General features: G+C 42.5%; 1 protein-coding gene across 1 annotated transcript in view; it reads left to right on the forward strand.

Moving 5' to 3' along the window:
- SCN8A (sodium voltage-gated channel alpha subunit 8) overlaps positions 1 to 24,487 on the forward strand; it is a 48,776-nt gene that overhangs the window by 14,001 nt on the left and 10,288 nt on the right. The window contains exons 6-20 of the mRNA XM_026084972.1: positions 3,325 to 3,546; positions 4,334 to 4,397; positions 5,072 to 5,213; positions 5,913 to 6,119; positions 6,749 to 7,036; positions 7,884 to 8,243; positions 10,942 to 11,077; positions 13,063 to 13,301; positions 13,750 to 13,923; positions 14,894 to 15,250; positions 16,404 to 16,874; positions 17,270 to 17,387; positions 18,059 to 18,213; positions 19,134 to 19,307; positions 24,241 to 24,363. Coding sequence (XP_025940757.1) covers positions 3,325 to 3,546; positions 4,334 to 4,397; positions 5,072 to 5,213; positions 5,913 to 6,119; positions 6,749 to 7,036; positions 7,884 to 8,243; positions 10,942 to 11,077; positions 13,063 to 13,301; positions 13,750 to 13,923; positions 14,894 to 15,250; positions 16,404 to 16,874; positions 17,270 to 17,387; positions 18,059 to 18,213; positions 19,134 to 19,307; positions 24,241 to 24,363 — 3,230 coding nt within the window. The remainder of the gene's footprint in view (positions 1 to 3,324; positions 3,547 to 4,333; positions 4,398 to 5,071; positions 5,214 to 5,912; positions 6,120 to 6,748; positions 7,037 to 7,883; positions 8,244 to 10,941; positions 11,078 to 13,062; positions 13,302 to 13,749; positions 13,924 to 14,893; positions 15,251 to 16,403; positions 16,875 to 17,269; positions 17,388 to 18,058; positions 18,214 to 19,133; positions 19,308 to 24,240; positions 24,364 to 24,487) is intronic.

Below are 24,487 nucleotides of genomic sequence, written 5' to 3' on the forward strand. Positions count from 1 at the left end.
AGGGAATGCTAGAATAATGTTCTTACTTAGCCTTTCCTAATGTTTGGCCGTGCACATACAAAGAGCAAAAGGGATTTGGTAATTGCTGATAGCAGTGCACTAGATGGATCTGAAATGCAGTTGTGATTTTATCAGCCTGCTACAGGGATTAACTGGCTTGCTAAAAGAGAAGCATCAATGTTAATATAAGTTTTCTGTGTGTTTTGCTTTCGTGATCATAGCAAAATGAAGATGATGCAACTTTAATGAGCCGGTTACTAAATGTGTGACAGCATGCCTTGTCCTCCTGTGGAAAGGAGCAGAAGAGTTCAGCTTTGTGTCATTCTCTCCACACTGCTCAAAACTAAAGGAGTTTTCCTTTTATTTCAAATGACAGCAAGGGTAGGGGATTGGAGACCCTTCTTCCAGTTCAGTGCAGCCACGTTTTTTTTACTGGATGATGATTTGCTGCACCCAGCTGAGATTGCTTGTTTTGAGTATTAAATACACCGAACTCATCCGTGGCTAGAACTGGAGGTGGCAAAACTTCAGTTATTTGTATCAGTTAGACTTTGGGATAGAATTGCCCCAATTGTGGTTCTGCAGCAGGCAGGGGAGGTACAAACCTTGCTCCCCCTTTGGTTTCGCCACTAACAACACGAAGAACATGAAGCGCTTCTGTAATTAACCTTTTGGGTTATTTAACATGAAGTCAGGCTTAGTGTGCTCTTTATGGGTTTCAATGTTACTATGTTTCATGGCAGAAGTGATTTTTAGAATACACTTAATATATTAAAATATGACAGCGTTCTCTTACCGCCTCAGTGCGTGTAATGGAATGGGAATTTTAACATTGTGCTAATGAGAAAATCATCTTGCTGTTATGACGAGTGCTAACTGCATCGCCTATAAATAATTAGGATTGTCCTCAGTGTGGTTTTTTTAGACAAGATACAAGTAAGAAGTATTGTCAGGAGAAGACATGCCACTGGATAAAATGCTGTGCAGGAGGAGGGTCTATATGGACTGGTGTGACAGGCCTGGGCTGTGGCACCTGTGATCTATATGAGCTGAAATATCAAAATGTTGCCTTCATCTTATGGCTTGATAGACCATCTTAAACTCTGTGATGGTCCAAAGAAAGTTTTTCATTGGCACTTAAGTCACTGGTGAGTTACTTAATTTAAGTTAATGCCATCAGCCTCCTTGCACTGTCGGCCTCAGCGGCACTTTCTGCCCTAGATAGGACCCGGGGTGACCGAGACCTGCAGCACAGGGGGGCAATTCCTTCAGCTGAGAGTTGTTGAAGGTGCATTTATCTTGTGACTGGGCTGGGAACTCTCTTGCTGCCCGTTTATCATCTTTGTTCGAGACCACTTTCTCCTGATATGCCTATGAGAGAGCAGCGTACAAGCCAGAAACGCGAATGCGAGTGCCCATGGCTGCATGTACGGAGCGGTGCATATTGGAGCAGTGGAGATTAGCATGCGAATGAGTGTCCTAACGGCTATTTGTCTGCCAGAACTAACAGCAAAACAACTGCTTTGTGTTTGCATAGGACTTTGGCATTGATTTAAAAGTTTTGAAGGAAATAAAAGATGCTTCTGAACTTTTTCCTCCATAAGAATTCTTTTTTATTTATGTATTTTTGAATCTTTACGTGCCTGATATGGATCAAACCTGTGTTGGTATAAAAAGGCTTCTTGTCAAAAGTTTATAGTTTGTTGCAGAATGCTTATGTGGCCTCAGCCGGAGACTTGGATCTGATCTAGCCCTACCAAAAATGTATTCAGCTGGACCTGACTTTGTTTTGTTTTGTTTCTTTTAAACTTCTGAGTTGGTTCCTTTAAGCAGCCTCTTGTTCATCGGGATATTATGGATGTTTGATGCAATCCAAAGAAGCATTTCAAGACTGGAATAATTGCTTGGATTTCAAAATACCTATACGTGTTGAATCTTTAAATATGTCAGAAACAGACCTTCTCCATCAGTACTATTTTAATTAACATCAGTTACACTGGCATGGAAGCACTGAGAGATAGGGGTATGGCATATATGCCAGGGCATGGAAATCATGCACGATTAGGGAATAATAAAATACTTTGCAAAAAGTTGGCGCTAACAGTAGATTTGAGTAAGAAACGTATAAAGCAGAACACTCAACAACTCATTAAATGCCTTTTYCATATCATGAATTAAAGGATGGGAGGACTGAATTATGGAACTAGATTAATTGCATGGAAGAAGAAAAAGGATTTGTGCTTGAATTCATGCATCTGGGAGAATCTGTAGGTTTTTATTAAACTTTACTCCATCAATTCTAGGAGCAGTCTATTCATCTCTTAGAATGAGACTTCCGGCATTCTTCAAAGAAGAAGGTTTCTTATAAGAACTGTATTTTGCCCTCATTTAACAGAATTTCTCCCTCATGAAAATATTACCTTGCTCTTTGCATTAAAGAAAGATGGTAGAAGCTTTTATTTGCTGAAGCATTATATGAATTTGTACAGTGAGGCAGTTTGATTTGCAAAATCTCTGAACCTTGTGAGCAGGAAGAGTGATTTGGGAATTGTCAAGGGAGAGGCAGGTAAGAGCATTGTTTCCCAAGCTTTTCAGAAAAATTTGGAAAAAGACAGTCATTTAACTCCTTACTCTCTTCAGCCTCCTTCACCACTCATATATGCAAGACTGTTCTGCTGGACATCTGAAAGGCTCATTTACAAGGTCCTAGTACTGTATCATTCCTGCATCCCAAATTCTTTCTTATTTATATCAACAACCCTTGATCTCAATGAAGGATTCTGCTTCTGCAGGGAAAAGCGAAATGCTGAAACAATTCAGTTAACCAATACAAACTTATGATGCAGACAGTATGACAGGTATTGGATCTTTGTAAGTTGTAGTTTGTGCCGTAAGCCAGGTTTAAGCACAGCTAAATGCGTCCATGGAGAGGTTTATAGCAGTGTATCTTAATTTAACATCTTTGCTTAGGCAAACCCTGCCGTTCGTTATGATGATTCTTAAGTATGCTTTGCATACTCTTCTACAAAACTCGGATATTTTCAGGGATGAACTTCTGTATTTTGATCTCACTGCTGCAAGTTCACCGTTGAAACTGTTCGGCTTAACGTCTGGCATGAGAATGGTTCGTTCGTCATATTCGTTATACTCTGTGGAAAAAGCCGAATGCAAGTGGTGCATCTTGGAGTTCCCAGGAATCCGGCCACTTTAGAGCGATAATCCTGTGCTACCGATGTGGCGGTGGTAACATACCGTATGCATTTGAAGTTTCCATGTCTTTTTATTCTACAGGAGTGATTTCCAGTCTTGTTTTTTTTCCTGCAGGCCTGAAGACCATTGTGGGTGCCCTAATTCAGTCGGTGAAGAAGCTGTCAGATGTAATGATCTTGACAGTGTTTTGTCTCAGTGTCTTTGCTCTGATCGGGTTGCAGCTGTTTATGGGCAATTTGAGGAACAAGTGTGTGATATGGCCAATTAATGTGAACGAGACGTTCCTGGACAACGGCTCTAGGGGCTTTGACTGGGAGGAATACACCAACAATATCTGTAGGTATTTCTGCAGTGATACTCCCCAAAACCTTATTATTTGACTTAATGCTGCTGCCCAGGATTTCTGACATGACTTATATGCCCAGCTTTGCCCGATTAAAAACTCCATACTCAGATGTCTTTCAGTTTCTGGAAGCCTGACCTTGTTAAGGTGTTTCTAGTTGGGCTCGTCTCTTTAGAAAGTCTTGGCTGTGTTGTTTCTAGCTAGATAAAGACTTGGTCCAAAATGCTTTTTTTTTTTTTTCTGATTCGTTTCCAATTAAAAACAGGGTATAAGTATGGTAAAAGGGAAGTAACTCTGCCCATTTAAATCCCTGGACTGAGTGCCAAGTCCTTCGTTTAGTTTTGCTGAGTTCTTGTTTGACGAATGCACATGAAGTTGCTCGTACCTGTTTCTGCTTGCTAACGGGAGGTGACTTGTTTCCATGCTGGCAGGATTTCAAAGCTGTAATGATGCTGCAGCTGATCAAGAAACCAGGCTCCAAGTTTTTGTAACTTAATTTCTTCCTCCCTTCTCGCTTTGAACTAAGCTTCTCTGCTGTGCAGTCACCCAGTCTTAAATTTTTATTCAAAATGCTCTGCTGGCTTTCAGAAAGGTGTTTAAACTCAGGCACAGTTAGTGGGGCTAATGTTATTTAAAGCTGAGTTAGTTTACTGATAAATTCGTCAGTAGAGCCCCCAGAGGACTATTCAGTTCAAGTTTTTATAGTGTTGTAGTATGTTAAATCCTCTAACTCCATATGTGTGTGTGCATGTAATTCTTTATCTTTTTCATCTTCTTCAGCAAATTTTTACATAATTCCTGGGGCCCCTGATCCCTTGCTCTGTGGTAACAGCTCAGATGCAGGGTGAGTGTTGGGATTTATTAAAAGTAAAGACTCTAATTGCTAGTGGTGTTTGCTGTTGATGACAACCTTTGGAATATTTCCTGTCACTTCCTGTGTTGGTTCTTATGTTAATTTGCATGCAGAAAGTTTTCACATCTCTTGATCTAGTTATTAATCCATTGCTGCTGCCTGTTTGGCTCATGTGATGTAAGCTGGCATTTTTCTTGTCGTCTCAGGAGGCAGGTATGTCTAATGATGCCTGTTAGTGGCATTACTTCCTTCTCAGTCCAACCATAAAGATCATCAGAGAAGTGGGGGATGGAGGTTCAGAATTGGAAACTTCCCACGTAGCATTGCCTCCAATTGGTTTTTCACCTAGTCCTTCGACTGCAAGGAGAGTTAGAACAGAGGCTGGTCCTTTCTGCTTAGGTTGAGCCTGCCTGCCTGGCTCAGAGCGGGTGGAAAGCCTCGTGTTGCCCTGTCTCGTGTCTGTAGGACAAGGGTGACGGGGGCTTTCTCAAGTATTGTCCGTCAGCCTCCTTGATCTGCTATTCTTAACGAGGAAAGCAAAATGCATGCAATTTGTTATGAGCATTGGGAAAGTCTCCTAAGCATGGATAACGTGCATGTTGTGAATCTGCCCTGTCCCTTTCTCTTGTACTGATGGCCCGATACTGCTTTTGTGTTCTTTGCAGCCAGTGTCCGGAGGGTTACACGTGCATGAAAGCAGGACGGAACCCCAACTATGGTTACACGAGCTTTGACACTTTCAGCTGGGCTTTTCTGGCTTTATTTCGCCTTATGACTCAGGACTTTTGGGAAAACTTATATCAATTAGTAAGTAAACATTTTGCTTTGGTGTTATACAAGATGAGAAGTTGGGGACAAGTTGGGAAAGGAAATGATGACTAGCTTGCTTTCTTCCTAGTATCTGAAAAAGTGACTGCAGGTAGAGCTGCAGAATGAGATATTGTGCATTGAGGAGGAAGGGGACAATGCCTGAAAGCGGGTGTTGTGCTTACAAACCTAGAAGAGATTCTGGGTCCTTAGCGGGTATGAAGCTAAACTCTGGATTAGTTCTGGAGAAACTTCACTCCGTGTTGCAGAGACTGGATGCAGCTTTGGCTTGACTCGTAGAGGATACTCAGGCGCTTTAGAGGGCAGAGTGTTTCCTTGTAACCTAAGGACAGTTTGGGGACCTTGCTGAAATGGCTGTTTTCTTTTTGAGGGAGTCTAAGCATTGAGTTTCATGCTGTTTTTCTGAATCCTTTTTAACTTCCATCCCTTTGCTTGTTATCTTAAGAGAAGAAGAGTGATGTCACCTTTTGCGTGTATGGCTACTGAATGTGCAATGTCTGAATGCTTTGCAGTGGAAGTGTTGAGATGTTAAATATTCAGCACCGCTATGTTTTCTTAGAAACATTTGGGTCAAGAAACTTGGAATCAGCTGCTCAAGTTTTTTTATCAGGTGATCCCTCTAGAAATTGCTTTCCCTTTTCCTTTTCTCTTCCCTCTGTCATTCTCTTCTACTTCCAGACCTTACGAGCAGCAGGAAAAACCTACATGATCTTCTTTGTCTTGGTGATCTTTGTGGGATCGTTCTATCTGGTTAATCTAATTTTGGCTGTGGTGGCTATGGCTTATGAAGAGCAGAACCAGGCCACATTGGAGGAGGCAGAGCAGAAAGAGGCAGAATTTAAGGCCATGTTAGAACAATTGAAAAAGCAGCAGGAGGAAGCACAGGTGAGTGTTTTGATCATATATTTTTAATGAGTTTACGTATTTTTAGATTTATTTGCCCATTATTACAGAGCAGTAATGCTATGGCGAGCCTTCTCAGCATCGCTTTCCTCTGTGGACTGGGGTTAATGCTGGTGTAAGTGGCGGGAGGGGAGGCAGGCGAGTGGGACACGTGTTGTGGGGCTGCCCTAGGCATGTGGAGGCAAACTTGGTGTCTCTGTCTGCTGCTGCTGTGTTTTTCTGAATGTATGCAAGCTTGCCTTGTTTATTTTCTATTGGAAAACTGCCTTTTATTAAGGAATTTTTAAACATTCTCACAGTCTATAGTTAAGTCTGGGAATTCCTTTGCAAAATAGACAAGTACTTTGTCTAAGTACTTTGTTAATCCTATATCAAACAGTTATAAACAAAGCTGAAGACCTGAGAGAGATTTTACTACTTGCAAAAGTAGACTATTAAAGTACTTATGAGTCCTGGCTGCAAGTACCCCTCAAGAGAAAGAATAAGCATCTCAGCCCTGTCCCAAAGTGCTTATGTGCACTAAGCCACACTCTTCTTTTTAAAGCAGAAAATGGAATAGTAGTCAAGGTAAGATCTGATTTATTTTGCCGTTTTCTTCCCTTCGCCCTCAGGCTGCTGCTATGGTCACTTCGGCAGGGACGGTCTCTGAAGATGCTGTGGAGGATGACGGTGGGGGGAGGGTGTCTCGGAGCTCTTCGGAGATTTCCAAACTCAGTTCCAAGAGTGCCAAGGAGCGCCGAAATAGGAGGAAAAAACGAAAGGACAAAGAACTGTCGGAAGGAGAGGAGAAGGGTGACAATGAGAAGGTGTTCAAGTCGGAATCAGAAGATGGCATGAGGAGGAAAGCCTTCAGGCTACCAGACAACAGGCTAGGAAGGAAGTTTTCCATCATGAACCAGGTAGTATTCATTTCCTTCTCTAATGTTTCGTGCTGATTTATATTCAGAGTGATATCCTAGTTTAGACCCCGGTTAGCATTTCAGAGGAATCTGCCCACTGACTTAAGCTTACGATGGATTGGGGGATGCTTAGGGCCCAGATTGGTAGTCCTCGCGCTTACTTATCCTAGCACAAATTATTACTGAGGTTAGTGAATTTAACAAGCTAACTTTATTTAGGAGTTCAGTTGATTTATGAAAAAGGGATTTATGRCTCTGAAATCACTCAGGTGCCCAAGGCCTGTCCGTACGCTCCAGCCGGCATCACTGCGCGAGCACTGTCCGCTGCAGCCGTCCTGCTGAATCTATTCCCTTGGCTCCAGTCGTGGCAAAGGCTTGTCTCTGTCATGACAGCACCTTAAAGGCAGAGTGGGGAACGGCCTCGCGCTGTGCCAAGCAGCATGCAGGCAGTCCCTGTCCCTTAAGTATTTCAACAGTGAAGGGCTGGTGCGCTCTCCAGAGCGAACTCGGCAGCAGTTACCTCTGCAACCCTTTCTGAAGGAGCTGTGACTTGCCTCCACGCTCTTTTGACAGTGCTGTTTCATCTGGTTCCCCAGAGTGAGCTCTGCTGACAAAAGTACTCTTGCTGGCGTAACTGAATTTACACAAACTTCTTTACCAGTGTAGCTCAGCCGGTCAAGAGGATTTACATCAACAACTTTTAAGGGTAGCCAAAGTCTAAGTGGTGATGGTTTGTATAAGTTTGGAGAGGGAGCGAACCCACTTCACCAACACGTGACGGCGCTGAAGTGCTTTGTTTTTGCCATGCTATTCACACTGTTGTCGTTCTTTCTTTTCTTCCCCCTAGTCTCTTCTCAGTATCCCAGGCTCCCCTTTTATCTCCCGACACAATAGCAAAAGCAGCATCTTCAGCTACAAAGGACGCTTTCGTGACCCGGGCTCGGAAAACGAGTTTGCCGATGACGAGCACAGCACGGTGGAGGAAAGCGAAGGCAGGAGAGACTCCCTCTTCATCCCTATCCGTGGCCGCGATCGAAGAAGCAGCTACAGCGGCTACAGCGGTTACAGCCAAGGCAGCCGGTCCTCGCGCATTTTCCCCAACCTGCGCCGCAACGTGAAGAGGAACAGCACGGTGGACTGTAACGGAGTGGTGTCCCTCATTGGTGGCCCGCCTTCCAGCATGCCTGGTGGACGCCTTCTGCCTGAGGTGAAAATAGATAAGGCAGCTACCGATGACAGTGTAAGGAAGGCAATGAGTAGATAGCGTAGGCATGGCGGTCTGTCCTCTTCCGCTTTCCTGTATGCCGCCCTCCAAGTGAAACAGGCTCCCCGATGGAATGAGAATCGGTTTGTCTGACCGCAGGCGACGAAGTCTGCACTGGATTTTAAAATGACTGCTTTAACTTCCCCTTTTCTTTCCTTCTCAATCTTATTGACCCACATCCTTTTCCCCCGGCTTCCTGGGAAAAAAAGGCTTGGAATTGAGTCCTTAATTAAAGGCATAATAATAGCAGAAATCCTTGGCATTTGTCAGGATGATTCCTAAATACCAGTTTATCAAAACATGGGGATGGGGACATTGATCACAGCGTGTTGCAAATGTTTCTCCACAATAAGAAATAATATTCAGGAATTTAAAAGGAAATATAAAGAACAATGTTAGAGTCGTCACTAAATTTAAAGAGGAGACATCTTTTCTTTAGCAGGAGCGGGAATACCTTTGAATACAAACAAGGAGATTGTTTTCCTTGTTTTTACGAAGTTAAGGCCTACCTTACCTGTGAAATTACTGGGGACACACCTGCACTTAAGGGCATCAGCTTGTAGGATTTCTTTCAAATAGATGGGCTTACAGAATGAGGGCCCTGCAAGGGAAGGAAGGCGAAGGAGAAGTCTCCAAAACAAAGTTTGGTTCTAAAAGACGGCCCTGGGAGAGAGATTGGACACAAAGAAAAATTACAATTCAGGTAAAAATGAGAGATTTAGAAAGGGACACTGTCAAGAAATTCAAGTCCAAAATTTAGGTTTTGTGTAAAACACTTAATGAATAGAAATATTTTCACAATAGAAATGTTTTCACAGAATTGAGACATTTATATGAAAACAGCTTAATTTTGGATTTAGCGTTTCTGAGCATGTAAAAATCTGTGAAAGAGGAAATGTAGCTGCTTGTAACAGGGAGAGGCTTTCATTCGCCTAGCTTCAGTCTCTCAACTGAAAAAAATCCAAAGGGTGAAAACCATTATTTAAGGTGCTTGTTTTAAAACCTTCCATATTAAACATTGAACTTCTTGTTTGCAAAGCCTATGCAAGGTAGGACAGGTTGGGCAGTGGTTGAACATTTCCATCAGGCTGTGGAGGCCTCATCAGTCTGCATAAGACTCTAGATCTTTATCAGGATCAAGTCCTGCACCCTAAAGCATTGAAGTGTCTTTAGGGGAATATCTGTGGGACTCTACTAGTTTCATTGCTATTAAATTCTGTAGGTTTATTTTACAAGGCAAGCTGTTAATGTAATACAAATAAGGACTTTTAAAGTTTACTTTCCTTTCAATTTCTGAATTTTTCTTGACAGTGATTTTTTTTAAAGAGTTGACTGAATTGGTATTGGCTAATTTTTTTAATGGATCAACATTTCAAAATGCAGCAGAGAAACAAAGCTCAAAAAATAAGTGTGTTAGTGGGGACTATAATAATCTGGATAAGATTAAAACAGTAACATTCGAGAGGTAACTAAAGCAAGAGTTTCTGGAAAAAAGTCTGAGCTTGCTACCATGTCTATAAATTCCAAGCTATTTTTTTTTTTTAGTTACTTCAATTCTTGCAACCTAATTGACCTTAATTAGTTATGTTCAATATTAGTTGCTACTTTTTTTTTCCAGTTAGCATGTTAATATAATGTTTTGCTTCAGTATTTAGTTCTCTTTATAACACAGCATGAACATAGTAGGAAGAGTAATCAGCATGATGCATGCATAAAAGATAAAGTATTAGTTGGCAGTTGTTTTTCATAGCTTTATAAAGAGTTAAACACGCAGCAACAAATGAAGTATCGTGGTGGGAGAGCTGCATGGGTTGTGCGGATACCTCCGCTGCTCACAGAAGTATTTCATTCTCTTGGGAAAGCGTGGTGAAAGGCCTCGCAGTTGACAAGCAGACAGTGCCAAATTCTTTAAAAGAAAAAAAAAAAGCAATTATCTGTTAGTACACAACATTTTGTGTACCTAAACAGCGACTGGCACTTTCAAAGCAATCTGAAGAGGGGAACCTGGGAGGTGCCTGTGAAAGCATCTGCTTTTTGGCTTGAGTGCAGCAAGATGATTCTGAACAAGGGTGAAACCTGAGACTTGGTGATGTCCCTGTTGTGTTGGAGAATGAGCTTCTCGGGGGGCTAGAGCATGAGATTCCCACTAGTTCTTAGAGGCGATGCACCATGCTGAACTCCTTTTATCCCAATTTTCAGACAAGGATTTTGAAATAAATGTAGATGCTATCAAATCCTCAGTTTCCTTTTTAGTTTGGGTGGCTCAGATGAGGCTGGGGTGGGATTTGCACCCTGACCAGAAGTGTTGTAAAGTGGCCTGGTTAAAAGATTCACTTCCTGTCTGTGCTGTTAGTCTAGTAGTAGTACAGAATATATAATGCTTAGTACTACAGCAGTATTTGTTAAAATCGTTCTTTAAAATATAATCCTTAATTTCTCTAAGGCTGCAAAGCACTGGTACTAGCAGAAACAAGGGCTTGAGTTTTGCTTTGACCACTTATGTAATACAGGAGAGTGAAAAGGACAGCAGGAGCAAAGGTTTTTTTCTCTTTTGGGCATGTGTACCATATTTCTAGGCTGATAATATGTAAAGCACCAGGCAGACTAAGAGTTTGTGTTAATTGGCGTATGAATTTTGCAGGGTACTACTGAAATCGAAATTAAGAAGAAGCCTGGTGGCTCTCTCTTGGTCTCAATGGATCAGATGAATGCGTCCTACGGAAGGAAGGATCGAACCAACAGTATCATGACGGTTTTGACGAATACTCTTGTTGAGGGTAGGTATGCTTGGAAGGTGTCTTTGCTGGTTTTCAGTACGCATGCATCGATTGCCCCCTCGTGGTGCGTTTTAGGTAGGCAGAGGACCTCTTCTCCTGGCAGTTGTGGGAGAGGCTCTTGCACCCCTGTGGGGACCTAGATCTGCCTGAGGTCGCTTGTGCAGAGCCGGAGCCCTGCTGGCTGCCCATCCACAGCCAGAGGGGTTGCCGGAGGGCACAGACAGATGCGTCTGCTCCGTCTGTCCAAGAGGATGCTGGGTGTTAATGTTAAACTCAGTGAGATGGCTTCTCAGTGGCTTCGGTTGGTTAATGAGGTTACGCTGGGGAATACCTTATTGGGGACCAGGGTGAAGAGTGTAGGATGGGGGAGCACAGACGGAGGCCAGGCATGGCTGAGGCCTGTGAGGTGAAGTGTCGCCCAGCACAGACCTGTTTTGAGCCTTAAGTCCCTGTTCTCATATGCATGCCCTTCAGACGTAAAGAATTTTGCTGTTCCTGCTTTCGAGTAGTACATATTCATGCACTGTTTTTACATAAACCTGCTGCTTCTCAGTCATTATTAACACAGAAGCATTTATTAGGCTTTATTTTACCTGGTTTTGCATCCGAATTATGCAGATCCACAAGTAAAAACAACGGAAGAGTTGTGATATTGCAATAAGGAATATGCAGTGTGGAGATTATAGGAGTAAGACAACGTGTGATGATACAGGGGTACTGTGTCCCCCATGCCCCAAGGGCTGGAGACACCCTCCTCTGTTTACAGCCCGGGAGAGAAAGGTTTGAGCTGCACTGAGATCTCAAGTGTGGCTGCTGTCAAAAGAGAATGGGACTTCTGTACGATGGCAATTCCGAAACGGACCGCATGCAGAGACGAGATTTCCAAATATGTTATGCAGGAGCCGGCAAGAACTTGTGAACAGCAGCCATACGAGGTTGATGATCTCAAATTCCTGCTGTCTCCTGCAATAAAATTGCATGAAAACTAAATATACTTAGAAACAGAGCAAGGTTCTTCTGCTGCTTCCCTCCTGCGCAAACGCCTACAGGCTACAGTGCTACGATCCTCTTTTTTAACTTTAGAAATTCCAAGGCAACTAAATACCAAGCAACCGAAGAACCAATCAGAAAGAGAGAGCGATGGTCCTTTCCCTACCCATAAAAAATAGAGCATCAGGATGAACAGCTGTATAGCCTGAATGGAATCACTGCAAGACAAAGAATAGGGGCGGGAGGGAAATTCTTGATTTCCACCCCCCCCAACCATTTGAAATAAGCCGGTTTAAAAAATGGACACAGCATTATGTTTGATTTCTGTAAATGGATGTGGTTTGTCTTAATCAGCTTCTTGCTATTTAAATTGCTTTGCAGCATTATGTCATTTATTTCCTCTTTTAGACTATGTCTGTATTCAACATTGAATTCGTTTAACTTTTAAGTTATTTAAAAACTGGCACCAAAGATGGTTTAGAATCTGTTAGTTTAAATCATTTTACCTTGATCAGTTCTGAGTTAAATATATTCCTCCATTTAAAATAATTTGAATTGAATCAGGAGATGCACAAAGTCTTGTTGCACAAATTTAAAAATGTACTTCCTGGTAGTCTAGTGCAAATGTGTATGTTGATATTGCCTAGATACAAGGAAGAACTCGGTGAAGCTCAGTACAAGACTTGACCTGACTCTTTGCATCTATCATGGTGATCTGCATCTGCATTGGCCATGGTGATGAGGTTCAGTGCTTATTAATTGTTTGCATTAAGCTATTGCTGAGCATTGTGAAGTTCATCGTTGAGTGCTGTATGTACATACAGCAAAAAATATCTTTCCCCAAGAACGCTGAATTATTGTGTAAGCAAGAAGAGAGAAGTTCAGGACAGGCAAGATCAGCGAGTTAATATTTTAGCCATGCTAAGAGTCAGACAGATGCAGCAGCTTTAGAGGCAAAGACTTAAGTCCATTGCTGTTCTTTTTTGTAACTGTAGAGCTGGAGGAGTCCCAGAGGAAGTGTCCCCCTTGCTGGTACAAATTTGCCAACACATTCTTGATTTGGGAATGCCACCCGTACTGGATCAAGCTGAAGGAGATAGTGAACTTAATTGTCATGGATCCTTTTGTTGACCTGGCCATCACCATCTGTATTGTGCTGAACACTTTATTCATGGCAATGGAGCACCATCCTATGACCCCACAGTTTGAACATGTGCTCTCCGTAGGAAATCTGGTAAGATAGCATTGGTAAACGTGCCCTACAGATCTGCTCCTGTTGGGATACTCTACTTGTTAATGTAGACTTAGCCTGAAAGAGGTGCTGTTACAGGTTCCTAGAGGACACTGAGATGCATGAGTTGCCCTCGCTGCAATCTATGGCAACTCAGAGACGTTGGCTACGGGCACACCTTTCTGGTCAAAATTTGTTACTACTTCTAATCCGTCCATTAGTTTCTGGTATGCTAAAGATTGCCTGTGTAGGTCTACAAGGTTCATGCTAGTGAAGCTACATCAATAGAGAAAAGACTTTATTGCAGGCAAGCATGTGGCATTGTACAGACTCCACGTGTGAATCAGTGTGACAAAGTGCATTGTTTGATGCTGACACTGATGATCAGAAAATGAACAAACGGGAATCTTTGTACGCCTGTTCTTTTCTGTGTCTTTCCTCACCACTCCAGGTTTTCACTGGGATTTTCACGGCAGAAATGTTCCTGAAGCTTATAGCCATGGATCCCTACTATTATTTCCAAGAAGGCTGGAACATCTTTGATGGATTTATTGTTTCCCTCAGTTTAATGGAACTGGGTCTGGCAGATGTGGAAGGACTTTCAGTGCTGCGATCTTTCCGATTGGTATTCCATATTTCAGTCCTTTTTTGAATGTTTCTGTCTTGCAGCTACTAGAAAACTTTTTTCATAAATTAATATGGTAGAACTGAAAAGCAAACCCCCTCTTTTTCTGTGTTGGGGAGGACAGCAATGGGGCGTTGTCATTTTTGTGGTCTCCTCTCACTTCACAACTGCTGTTTACATTTTGAGACCTGAGCAGCAGCTCGTTCCATGTAGGCAGTGAAGGATCATGTGGGAGGTATCTTGGGAAGTAGATGAAAGTAGGTGAAATAAAAGGTGCATTCTAATGTCACCTACATGGTCTCTCCAGGTAATTCACTGAGTCAAATTTGGTAGGTTCTATATAATGGTATAATAAAAGTGCTGAATACCTACAGCCCTCATGTGCTTTATCTTGCTCTGGCAATGGTTAGAGCTTGTGAAAATTAAATTATGAAAACCTCAAGGTTAGATTTTTGGACACTGAGAACCATGGCTGAGGTCAGATTTTCCAAAGAGCTCGTACTCGGAAGCTCACGCTTACATGCAACTTCAGAAGGTCTGTCTCCCTCCTCTGAGATGAGATTCTCTGGAAATTAAACTTTGATTGTGTGCTCTGGCTTTGCCAGGAAACCTGGTACTTTTTTCCAGGGGAACATGAGAAGCATTCAGGGAAGAAAAAATTGTGACACACAACCTTCAAATAAGTCTCCTGACTTCCTTAATGTTGCAGAGTTTGCAAAGCAAGAAAGATGCTCCATACTTTTCCTGTGTAAAGGGAGAGGAGTATGTGGGGGATAACAAAGTACAAAATACAGGGGGCCAAATTCAGAGAGAAGTTAAGCATTCCCTACTCCCACTGACTTCAGCAGCAGAAACGTGGGCTTATATTTTCATAACATACAGGTTGTTGCCATTTAGAAAGTTTTACCTGGCTTTCCTCTTTGTTTTAGGTGAAATTGAATTAAATGCCTTGTTTTGTTTTGTTTTGTAGCTGAGAGTCTTCAAACTAGCCAAGTCCTGGCCCACTCTGAACATGCTGATAAAAATCATCGGTAACTCAGTGGGCGCTTTGGGGAACTTGACCTTGGTGCTAGCCATCATCGTGTTTATCTTTGCTGTGGTGGGCATGCAGCTCTTCGGCAAAAGCTACAAGGAGTGCGTCTGCAAGATCAATCCGGAGTGTGAGCTACCCCGCTGGCACATGCACGATTTCTTCCACTCCTTCCTTATTGTCTTCCGTGTGTTGTGTGGGGAATGGATTGAGACCATGTGGGATTGTATGGAAGTGGCAGGACAGGCCATGTGCTTGATTGTCTTCATGATGGTCATGGTCATCGGAAATTTAGTGGTCAGTAAATGGTTACTGATGGTCTTTATTGGTTGCCTCGGGGGGGGATAGAACATGGGGAGACCAAAGGACTAGATTTGTGAGTCTTCCAGCTCTGTTGGGGTCCTTTGTGGCCTTTGGCATATGAACAGTCCTGTTGACTTTGGTAGCACAATATTAAGGCTTTGTTTTGCTTGGTTAGGGCCTTAACAGTTGCCCATCAAAAAAGAATGCTAGCACTTGGCAATAAAAGCTGGAGGTACGAAACCCTCAGTCAGAAGGGACAGATCTACAACTTGCCTGATGGGGTAAAAGAAGCTGGCAAGAAGCAAAGCCTGGCTTTCAAATTCCAGGAGAAGCAATAACGTGGTAAGCAAGGGAAGGTCCTGAAACATTAAAAATAAGATTGGAAGTTCTTCTAAAATCTGCCCACTAGCTCAATCATGAGGTATGGTTGTGTGCAAGAATCGGCTGGTGAAATTGCACTGCCTGTTGTGTGGGAGGTTAGACTAGATCATGATGTTTCCTTCTGGTCTTAAATTTTATGGAAAAAAAAAATCTATGGAAGAAAAAATAATCAAGAATGGTGTAGTGTGAACAGTTGCATATCTTAAAAAGAGTGTTGTGAGCTTTCTCCCAGAAGATTTGTCTCACCAAGGGATTTTGACAAAATAAGCCTTGGGGACTATGAGTAGATGTGAGCAAGGAAATAGAGCAGGGAGTGATTGCTCAAAACGACTAGGTTTGGCACACTTCCTTTGAACCAGAGATGGAACCAAACTAATAACACTGAATTTAAATCCCTTAGATCGTTGCTGCTTAAATCCCTACCTTTAACATCTGCAGTCTGGATCCTGCAATGAAGTCTATGTCAGGGACCCTTTTACCTGCACTGAACCCCACTGACAGCAGCGGGGTTGTGTGCTGCACAGGGCTCCCTGTTTATGGAATGCATTGCAGGATCGGTGCTTTGATCCTTGAGTCCTGGATACCTTGATAGGTCTGTTGGACACCAGAGCTGGTTCTCAGTGTGGTGTTTGGAGGCTTGACTCTGCAGGCCCTGTTAACATCAGCAGGACTCAGGTGGCTAAATACTCATACTCAGCTTTGGAAATATTACCCTTGTGTGTCAGCACAGTCAGAGCTCTGCCAAGCGTGACCTCTTCTCCTTCAGGTGCTGAACCTGTTCTTGGCCTTGCTACTGAGCTCCTTCAGCGCAGACAACTTAGCAGCAACAGATGATGATGGGGAGATGAACAACCTGCAGATCTCTGTTATTCGCATCAAGAAGGGCATTGCTTGGATCAAGGCGAAAGTGCGTGAGTTCATGCAGACTCATTTCAAGCAGAGAGAGGCAGACGAGGTCAAACCTTTGGATGAATTGTACGACAAGAAGGCGAACTGCATTGCTAACCATACAGGGGCCGATATCAACAGAGACATTGATTATCAGAAGAATGGCAATGGCACAACCAGTGGAATTGGGAGCAGTGTGGAGAAATACATAATAGATGAAGATCACATGTCCTTCATCAATAACCCCAATCTCACTGTCCGGGTGCCTATTGCTGTAGGTGAATCAGATTTTGAAAATCTCAACACAGAAGATTGCAGCAGCGACACGGATCCTGATGGGAGTAAAGAGGTAGGAAAAAATGCTAAAGAATCATTCAGCCTTGTGCAAAGTACCTTGGGAGGGAGAACTGGGTAGTTCCAGCACAAGGGTTTGTTTATTTTATGGTATTGTCTTTGCACCCAAGACAGAAGCCTCTTTCTTGTGCTAGTTATGCTCTATGGAGAGCCACAAATGCTACTTAATTTGTTTAGTCAATTTAGGTATAAGGTGAAAGTCAGCAATTGAATAAAACTCTGTGTGTCCTGTAAATATGAGATGCAAGCAGGGCCAGGGTTTAATGAGATGAGGTGAGGAATGAACTTCCTTTACAGTAAATATGGTGAACTTGTTGCTGAGTCATCATGAAGTTCCATGTTTGGTGGCATCTAATTATAGGCTGGATTGGGTTTTATTTTGTGTTCAAGAAACTTGATTATACCAGCTCCTCTGAAGGTAGCACCATTGATATAAAGCCYGAAGTGGAAGAAGTCCCCGTGGAGGCACCAGAGGAGTATCTGGATCCAGATGCATGCTTCACAGAAGGTAAGCTGTGCAAAGTGTAGTACATAAGTGTACAAACAAGCCTCTGAGCTGCTATTGGGAACTACGTCTACTATAAACTTGCTTTAAGGTTAGGTCTGAGTGTGGCTCAGGGCTGGATATTGGCTTATTTTGAATTAGTTTGGAAGCATTTGCAAGATGAAGGCCTTGGAGATGCAGGTGCTGTTGCCAGGATCTAGATGATCTACAGCTAAGGCAAGTCGATCTTTTGTACAACTGATACCTTGAGTATTCTGAAGCAGAAAAATCTGGCTTCTGGTTTGTTTTTTTCCCCCCTCCGCTGTTGCTGGCCTCAATGTCTTTCTGTGACTGATTTGTTACAGCTATTCCCATGGCAAAGATATTTTAAATGGTTCAAGGTTATTTTATCAGCAAGTTCTCCATTCCACTCCTGTCAAGTGCATGGATGCCTCACCAAATATAACTAGCTTAATCTGTTCACAAATTGATGTTAATTCAGGTGCCCGTAAATTCAGGTAAAAGTAATCAAGAAAGCCTCTAGAATGCACAGTTTTAGCAGAAATTCAACATCTCTAATACTGTTTGCATCAAAATCACTGTTAGGCAAAGACATTTTACATTCTTACATTTTCTCATCTGTTACCTAACAAAACGTGGGGCTCATTCTCCTCTCTACACTATCCCCATTCCAGGTTGTACGCAGCGCTGTAAATGCTGTCAGGTCAATATTGAGGAAGGGCTGGGAAAGTCTTGGTGGACCTTGAGGAAGACTTGCTTTCTCATTGTGGAACATAACTGGTTTGAGACTTTCATCATCTTTATGATCCTACTGAGCAGTGGTGCTCTGGTGAGTACAATGTAGAAATATGTGTAGCCTAGTTGCATTAAGTTAGGAGACATCTACATGGGAAAGCTGTATATAAAAAATTTGGTGAAAAAGAAAGCTATATTGATGATTTTTGCAAAACAACAGTTCCTTTGTGGTAGATACTGTACAATAGCCTTTCTTAATGATTTTGCTTAGTTTAAATTAAGGTTGAAAACTTAAAGGTCTGGAAATCTGGGTTCTAATCATAGCTTGACTGGAAATGTGATGATTTTGGACAAAGTCAGCCTGTATCTGTCTTATTTTCACATTACCAAAAATAACTTCCCTTTTTTCACTTTCCCATCATCATAGAGGTTCTTGAGCTTGTGGTGTTACATAGCTACAAATAATCACTGTGTTTGTTTGTCGTCTTGCAGAGGATCAGCACACTGAGTATTTAGTAGATAGGGTTATACAACAAACAACCACAGCGCATTTTACTCGCAAGTTCTGGAAGAAAAAAGTGCACAACAGTTGGTATCCCACAGTCGAGGCTGGATACTTTCCACATGCATAGCTCTCCTGAAAATTGAGTCCATTTTTCAATGAACTCAGCCCACTTGAATGTGCTGAGCGTTCAGCTGCAGGGAATACCTGTCTGTATGTGTTATAGGAGAGATAGGATGTGCTGAGCATTTAGAAAGAAAGGATTTTATTCGGATGCCTAGAAGGTAGAGAAGTTCTTCTGTAAACCTAGCTTTTCAGGGTTGTTTTTGCAGGATTTTTTTTTTTTGGTTTGGCATTGAATTGTTGCAACTACTAGAGCAGATAAGTTGCACTTACAAGAAATGTAATTCCACTCTTCATGTCAATATAGTTTGAGTTAAACTTCTGGATTACCACGTGGAATTGTGGAATAAATCTGATATCATTGACAAGAGTACCTGGTTATTTCCCAGGCTTTTGAGGATATTTACATAGAACAGAGAAAAACCATCCGGACCATCCTGGAGTATGCAGACAAGGTCTTCACTTACATTTTTATCCTGGAGATGTTGCTGAAATGGTGTGCTTATGGATTCGTCAAGTTCTTCACTAACGCCTGGTGCTGGCTGGATTTCCTCATTGTGGCTGTATGTATCCTCTTCTCCTTATTTCTGATTGGAAAAAATTGTTAGTTAGAAGAGTGCTGGGGTCATGTTTTCTTCTGAGAACTGAATCATATGTTTAATGGGGAAGTGGATTGAATCCGGGATATCTGTAAGTTTCTAAAACATGATGAAAGGTGAAGCCTTTGAGCCCACTGAGTATTGCTCGTGTTCCCTATGCAGCTGTGAACTTTCTGCCCTGCAGTTCCTAGTGAGCCTACACAGACCGCGAAGGGTTTTCCAGCCCTTCCTTGTGCTCTGCTGAAATGACTGTCTGCAAGAGGCCTTCCTGCATGTTGAGCTATTGGCAGGTGTCAGCAGTGGGAGAACTTGTGCTGGGTGCAAACCTGGCATTCCCTAAGGTCAGACACTGACACCCACTGTTCTCCAAGTGATTTGGTGGCGTTTGTAACCATGGGAGCATGATGAGGCAGTTACTACTGCCTAACGTGGTCTGTTATTCTGAACACCAGGTGCTCAGAGTAACAGGTCCTTTCCTACGTTTGTACAGATAGGAGTACTTATAAAGCTTATCATGCAAAATGAAGTTCAACATCATCCTTCTGTTAAAAATAAATGAATGAATAAATAAAATCTAATGCCCAGGGGAAAAAGAAAGGACCACATCAAACAGAGGCAGTAGCTTGTTGGTAAGAGATCATAGTATATAAAAGAAAGTGGTGGTCAGTCTGGATGGATCAGCACGTAATCAGCCCGGAATCCCCCTGCAGAACATCTTGGTTGGGAGAATGAATTTGAGAATTAAAACAAGAACAGTAGAGAGAAATGTTAGTAATAAATCTGAGTCTGAAAAAGAAACAGCAAGGGCACTTAAAATAAATGAAATTTATGCTGTCAAAAATGGTAAAGACTTACAGGAAGTCCATAGGACTTGGAGTCCTAAGAATTGTAGAAAGTGGAAGTTTAGGATCCCAAATGTTTGTATTCTCTAAAAAAATTTTGTCACATCCAGTTGTGAAACAGTGTCCTAGCGAGTGCCCCAAGAACAAGTATTAAACAAACAAAAAAGCRTTTTTCCAAGTCCCATGCTGGGAGAAGGAGTATTTTGAATATGATTCACTTGTGCCAAGTTGCTGTTCAGTGACATTAGCACTCTGGAAATATTTCTGAGTAGGTGGAGGAACTATCCTTGGAATTCAGGGGCAGAAGTGACTCAGGATGTCTACATTTCCGGTGGAAAACTGAATATTTAAGAGAAAAAAAAAAAAAAAGTCCTCTCTGATCCCTTAACACCTTTCCTTTTTAATATACATCTCGAAGAAGTAACTCTTCTGAAAATAACTCTGTATCTCTTTCACTGCATTAAACTGAAGTGCAAGTGCTAACGTGGACACTAATGCAAGATACCACCTATTCTTCTGTACTGCTTTGAGGAGAGTGTTTCTGAAAATTAAATTCATTGGGGTATCGTATTTAAAAAGAAGACCAGCACTTGAGCGTGCCACAACAAAAACAGCAAAGTCATTCACAGTCCTCATGCTTCATGTTGTGAGTTGAATTCCAGCTGTTGGGAACAAGTGAATGCTTTAATTGGCAGATGTGTTACAAGTTTTATTGTCTTCCTTCCAAAGCACCTGGCTACTGGCAGGGTAAAGATATGGGACTTCCCAGTCAGGCAGCAGATTTACATGCAGTGAACAAGTGCAGTGCAAGTGATACACATGAGGAACCTGAGCTCTCTGCGTTCATAGTTCTTCAGTAGAAATTTCTCATTTCCCTTGGTACCAGAGGTGGGGAAGTTGCACGTTTTTGCCTGCAGAAAATCTGAAGTTTGAATTTGAGATGCCAAAAGCTATCGAATAAGTTGATGTTAAAAGTAATGAACCAAGACTGAATATTACTCAGCAAAATCTCAGCTATGCATCTTCTTCTGTATCTGTTAAACACGTTTTTTTCAACGTTTCTTATGTGGCATAAATGGGGTTTAAGTGAAGTCACGTGATGGCAGCCATAGCTAATGGAGAATAAGCCTTTTCATCATAACAACGCTCTTGAATGTTATTTTTCAGGTTTGATAGCATTGTCAAATAACCCTCCTCCTCTGATTCCCAAAGCTTGCTGGGTGTATTTGTGAAGACAAAGTCTTTTTCTGGGTAATAATGAAGGCTTCTGCTTTTCAGTCGATTTGCAATTCCTTTCGTCTTACCTCGATGCCCACTGTGTATTCTGCTGGAGTGTCCTGAGAGAATAACACTGGAAAGAGCCACTGGAAGCTAAATTAGCTGTTAGAAATTTCACTGCTGTTTTGTCAGTTAAACTCAGGAGCAAGGCGTTATCCTAAGGGAAAGAAGCTCCAAAATTGAGGACTCAATTAAGCCTTCCCCCCGTGTTATATTTAGGGAGAGAAGTGCTGTACTTTGTGTATGTGGACCTTACAGCTCCTGCCTCTAAATCCCATCCATACTTTGAAATTTGGGATCTGAACCCTGATCAGTCTTCCAGCAAAATCCTATGGCTGCTCTATCTGGATTTATCGAGGCACTCCCCTCCTCAGAGCTTCATGGGAGCTGGTTTTGCTCAGTGGGCCAGGTTGCCTTGAGTGTACGCCTGTGCCGATGCTGCTTGTGCAACCCAGACTGAGACGGAGCTCACGCAGTTAGTTTGCCCTTCAGGTGATTTCTTGTAACGTTTTCCATTCTGCTTGTTTCTGGCATAATTAGCATGTTCTCAGATAGCTGTGCAGACCCAGGGTCCCCAACGGTGACCATTCAATCTATGGTAGAAAAGGAGTGGCTCAGCGTGGGATTTGAATCTCAGCTAAACTTCAGGGAACCAGGGCTTTAAATGCACCAGTTCCTCGGTTCCTCCCCGAGTAGGTTGATTTTGTTTCACAAAGGCTCTGTTGTAAAATTTTGGGGCACCCCGGGCATTTTTTTTTTTTTATCAGTGTAATTTCAAAATCCAAACCACATGGAAAAACCTTAAAAGAGCCATATCTATTGTGGCCATTTGTTTCGGGGCAGAGATGAAGACAGAGAAAGCAAGAAGCACGGGCGCAAAGAGTAAAATAATGAAATGGAACYGGCATCCTGCAAGCGCAAGCAAGTTTTGTAATTCTTCCCAACATCCCTCTACCAGATAGATTGAAAACATGTTCATTTGCTGCTGTCTGGGCAGCGTTACCGTTCTTGGAAAGCTGTGATAGGTAGAGATCACGTACTGGTGTTGGATGAGGAAATACATGCCTTCATGTGCTTGGCCTGCAGAGGGTAAGAGTCCTTTACAACCTACAATAACAAAAGGCGATTCTTCAGGCCAGGCTGTACAAATCGAGCTTTTCATCTCTGGAGATCCTAGGTTCAGTCTCTCGTATACTAGGTGAGAAGACACTTGGCAGGTATGATGAAGGAAGTCCAGAAGCTGGCACAGAAATTCTCCTGCATGTTTATGTATTTGAAATGTCCTGAATTTTTCCTGGAGTGTGTGGGCTTTTTTTAAGGATCATCCTTGCAATTAATTTCACTTTGGTATCTTAATGGCCCTTTAAAAAAAAAAAAAAAAAAGGATAAATAGGAAGTGTCCTATTCTGAGAATTAACTAATGATCAAAAAGAAAAACTGCCATGGGAGGACGTCTCAGGGTTTTCCATTATTTGTTACTGTATATTGATGTCTTGTCTTTTTTCTTTTCTTTTTTTTTCCCCAAAGGTTGACATATCTGTTCTTATGTGTGTCTGTAATGTGATACTAGCCAAAAATGGAAGATAGTGGGATGCAGATGAAATGGGGTCTGTGGATGTTATTTATACATGGCCAAGTCGCATCTGATTTAATCCAAAGAGCAGTCCCTTGGCTAGCGTGGGAATTGGACTGCTGCCCCAAATGCACGTGGCAGCTTAAAACTAGATGGTCCCGTGCGTTCATGTTTTTGGTGATACAAATCTCGACCCTGCGAGACCCCAGGCTGCCCTCACCCCCCTTGGCTGAGGATGTCCAGTAGTTGTAGAGCCTAAATTTGATTCCACGCTGCTAAAGAAAAYGGGTTGTCTGTGTGGTTATGGTGTTGAAAAATGGATTTAAGAAACCTGTCTCCAGCTTTGTCATGGTTTCAGGGTATGAGCTTGAGCAACCACGTATTTGGTGTACACTCGCTTTCCCCATCTGTAAGATGTGCTTGCTTGACCTAATCTTCCCTCAAAGACGGTCACAAATGTCACTGCAGCTTCCTGAGGCACAAAAGTGCTTAACAGCCGCTCTGCAAACTGTCAAGCAAAAACCCCGCCTGTTCTTGGGCTTTTAAGGCAGTAAAAGTTGGATTTAGCTACCTTAGTACCAAAGATGGATCATATCGTGTGGAGCTAGCGTTCACGTTTTTCAAAATTATTTTGACAGAAGCAAACTCTCTGTCACAGATGCTGTCCCTGGAGGCCATTGCCGTGGACGAGGCGCYGCCGCGCGGCGTGAGCACGGCGGCTTGCTGTGCGAGTTGAGCGCAGTTTGTGCAGTGTGTGTATTTATCTGTATTCTTTCTCATAGGTACCTTTAAAATTTGTCTGGCTTAATTTAATGGGAGCCGCTGGGATCCTGCAGACAGTAAAGGGCGAGGGTAAGGTTTTTGTCATCCATTTGGGCTCTTCCTTCCGACAGACCCCTTCTCCGTCTGTGTGTCTCTGCCTCTCTCTCACTTATCTTTCCCCTATGTTTTTTTCTTATGCCTTTCTCAACCTCATTATTTCCTTCCAGGTCGTTTCAGTCAAGTGAAGTAGGCAGCTGGTGTCATGTCTTCGGTATTTATCTATGGGGGCCCAGGCTGGCAGTCTGGGCTGGGCAATCAGTGCTAGGGGATTCATTCTAACAGTCTGGAACCTTTTTTTTTCTTTTTCTTTTTTTTTTTCTTTCTTTCTTTTTTTTCTTTTTTTCTTTCTTTCTTTTTTTCTTTTTTTCTATTTTCTGTGTAGGTCTCTTTAGTCAGCCTTGTAGCTAATGCCCTGGGCTACTCGGAACTAGGTGCCATAAAGTCCCTTAGGACACTAAGAGCTTTGAGGCCTTTAAGAGCGTTGTCCCGATTTGAGGGGATGAGGGTAAGATGCCATTAGCAGCTGATCCTTCTGCATGCCTGTGGAGCGGGTTTTTTTAAGCATGCTAGAACTGATCAAACTGGTGGAAAGAAACTTCCAAACAGAATCATGATGCAGCTGCTGACTT

The sequence above is a fragment of the Apteryx rowi genome, unplaced genomic scaffold (genome assembly GCF_003343035.1).
Source record: "Apteryx rowi isolate R43461 unplaced genomic scaffold, aptRow1 scaffold_657, whole genome shotgun sequence".
Lineage (NCBI taxonomy): Eukaryota > Metazoa > Chordata > Aves > Apterygiformes > Apterygidae > Apteryx > Apteryx rowi.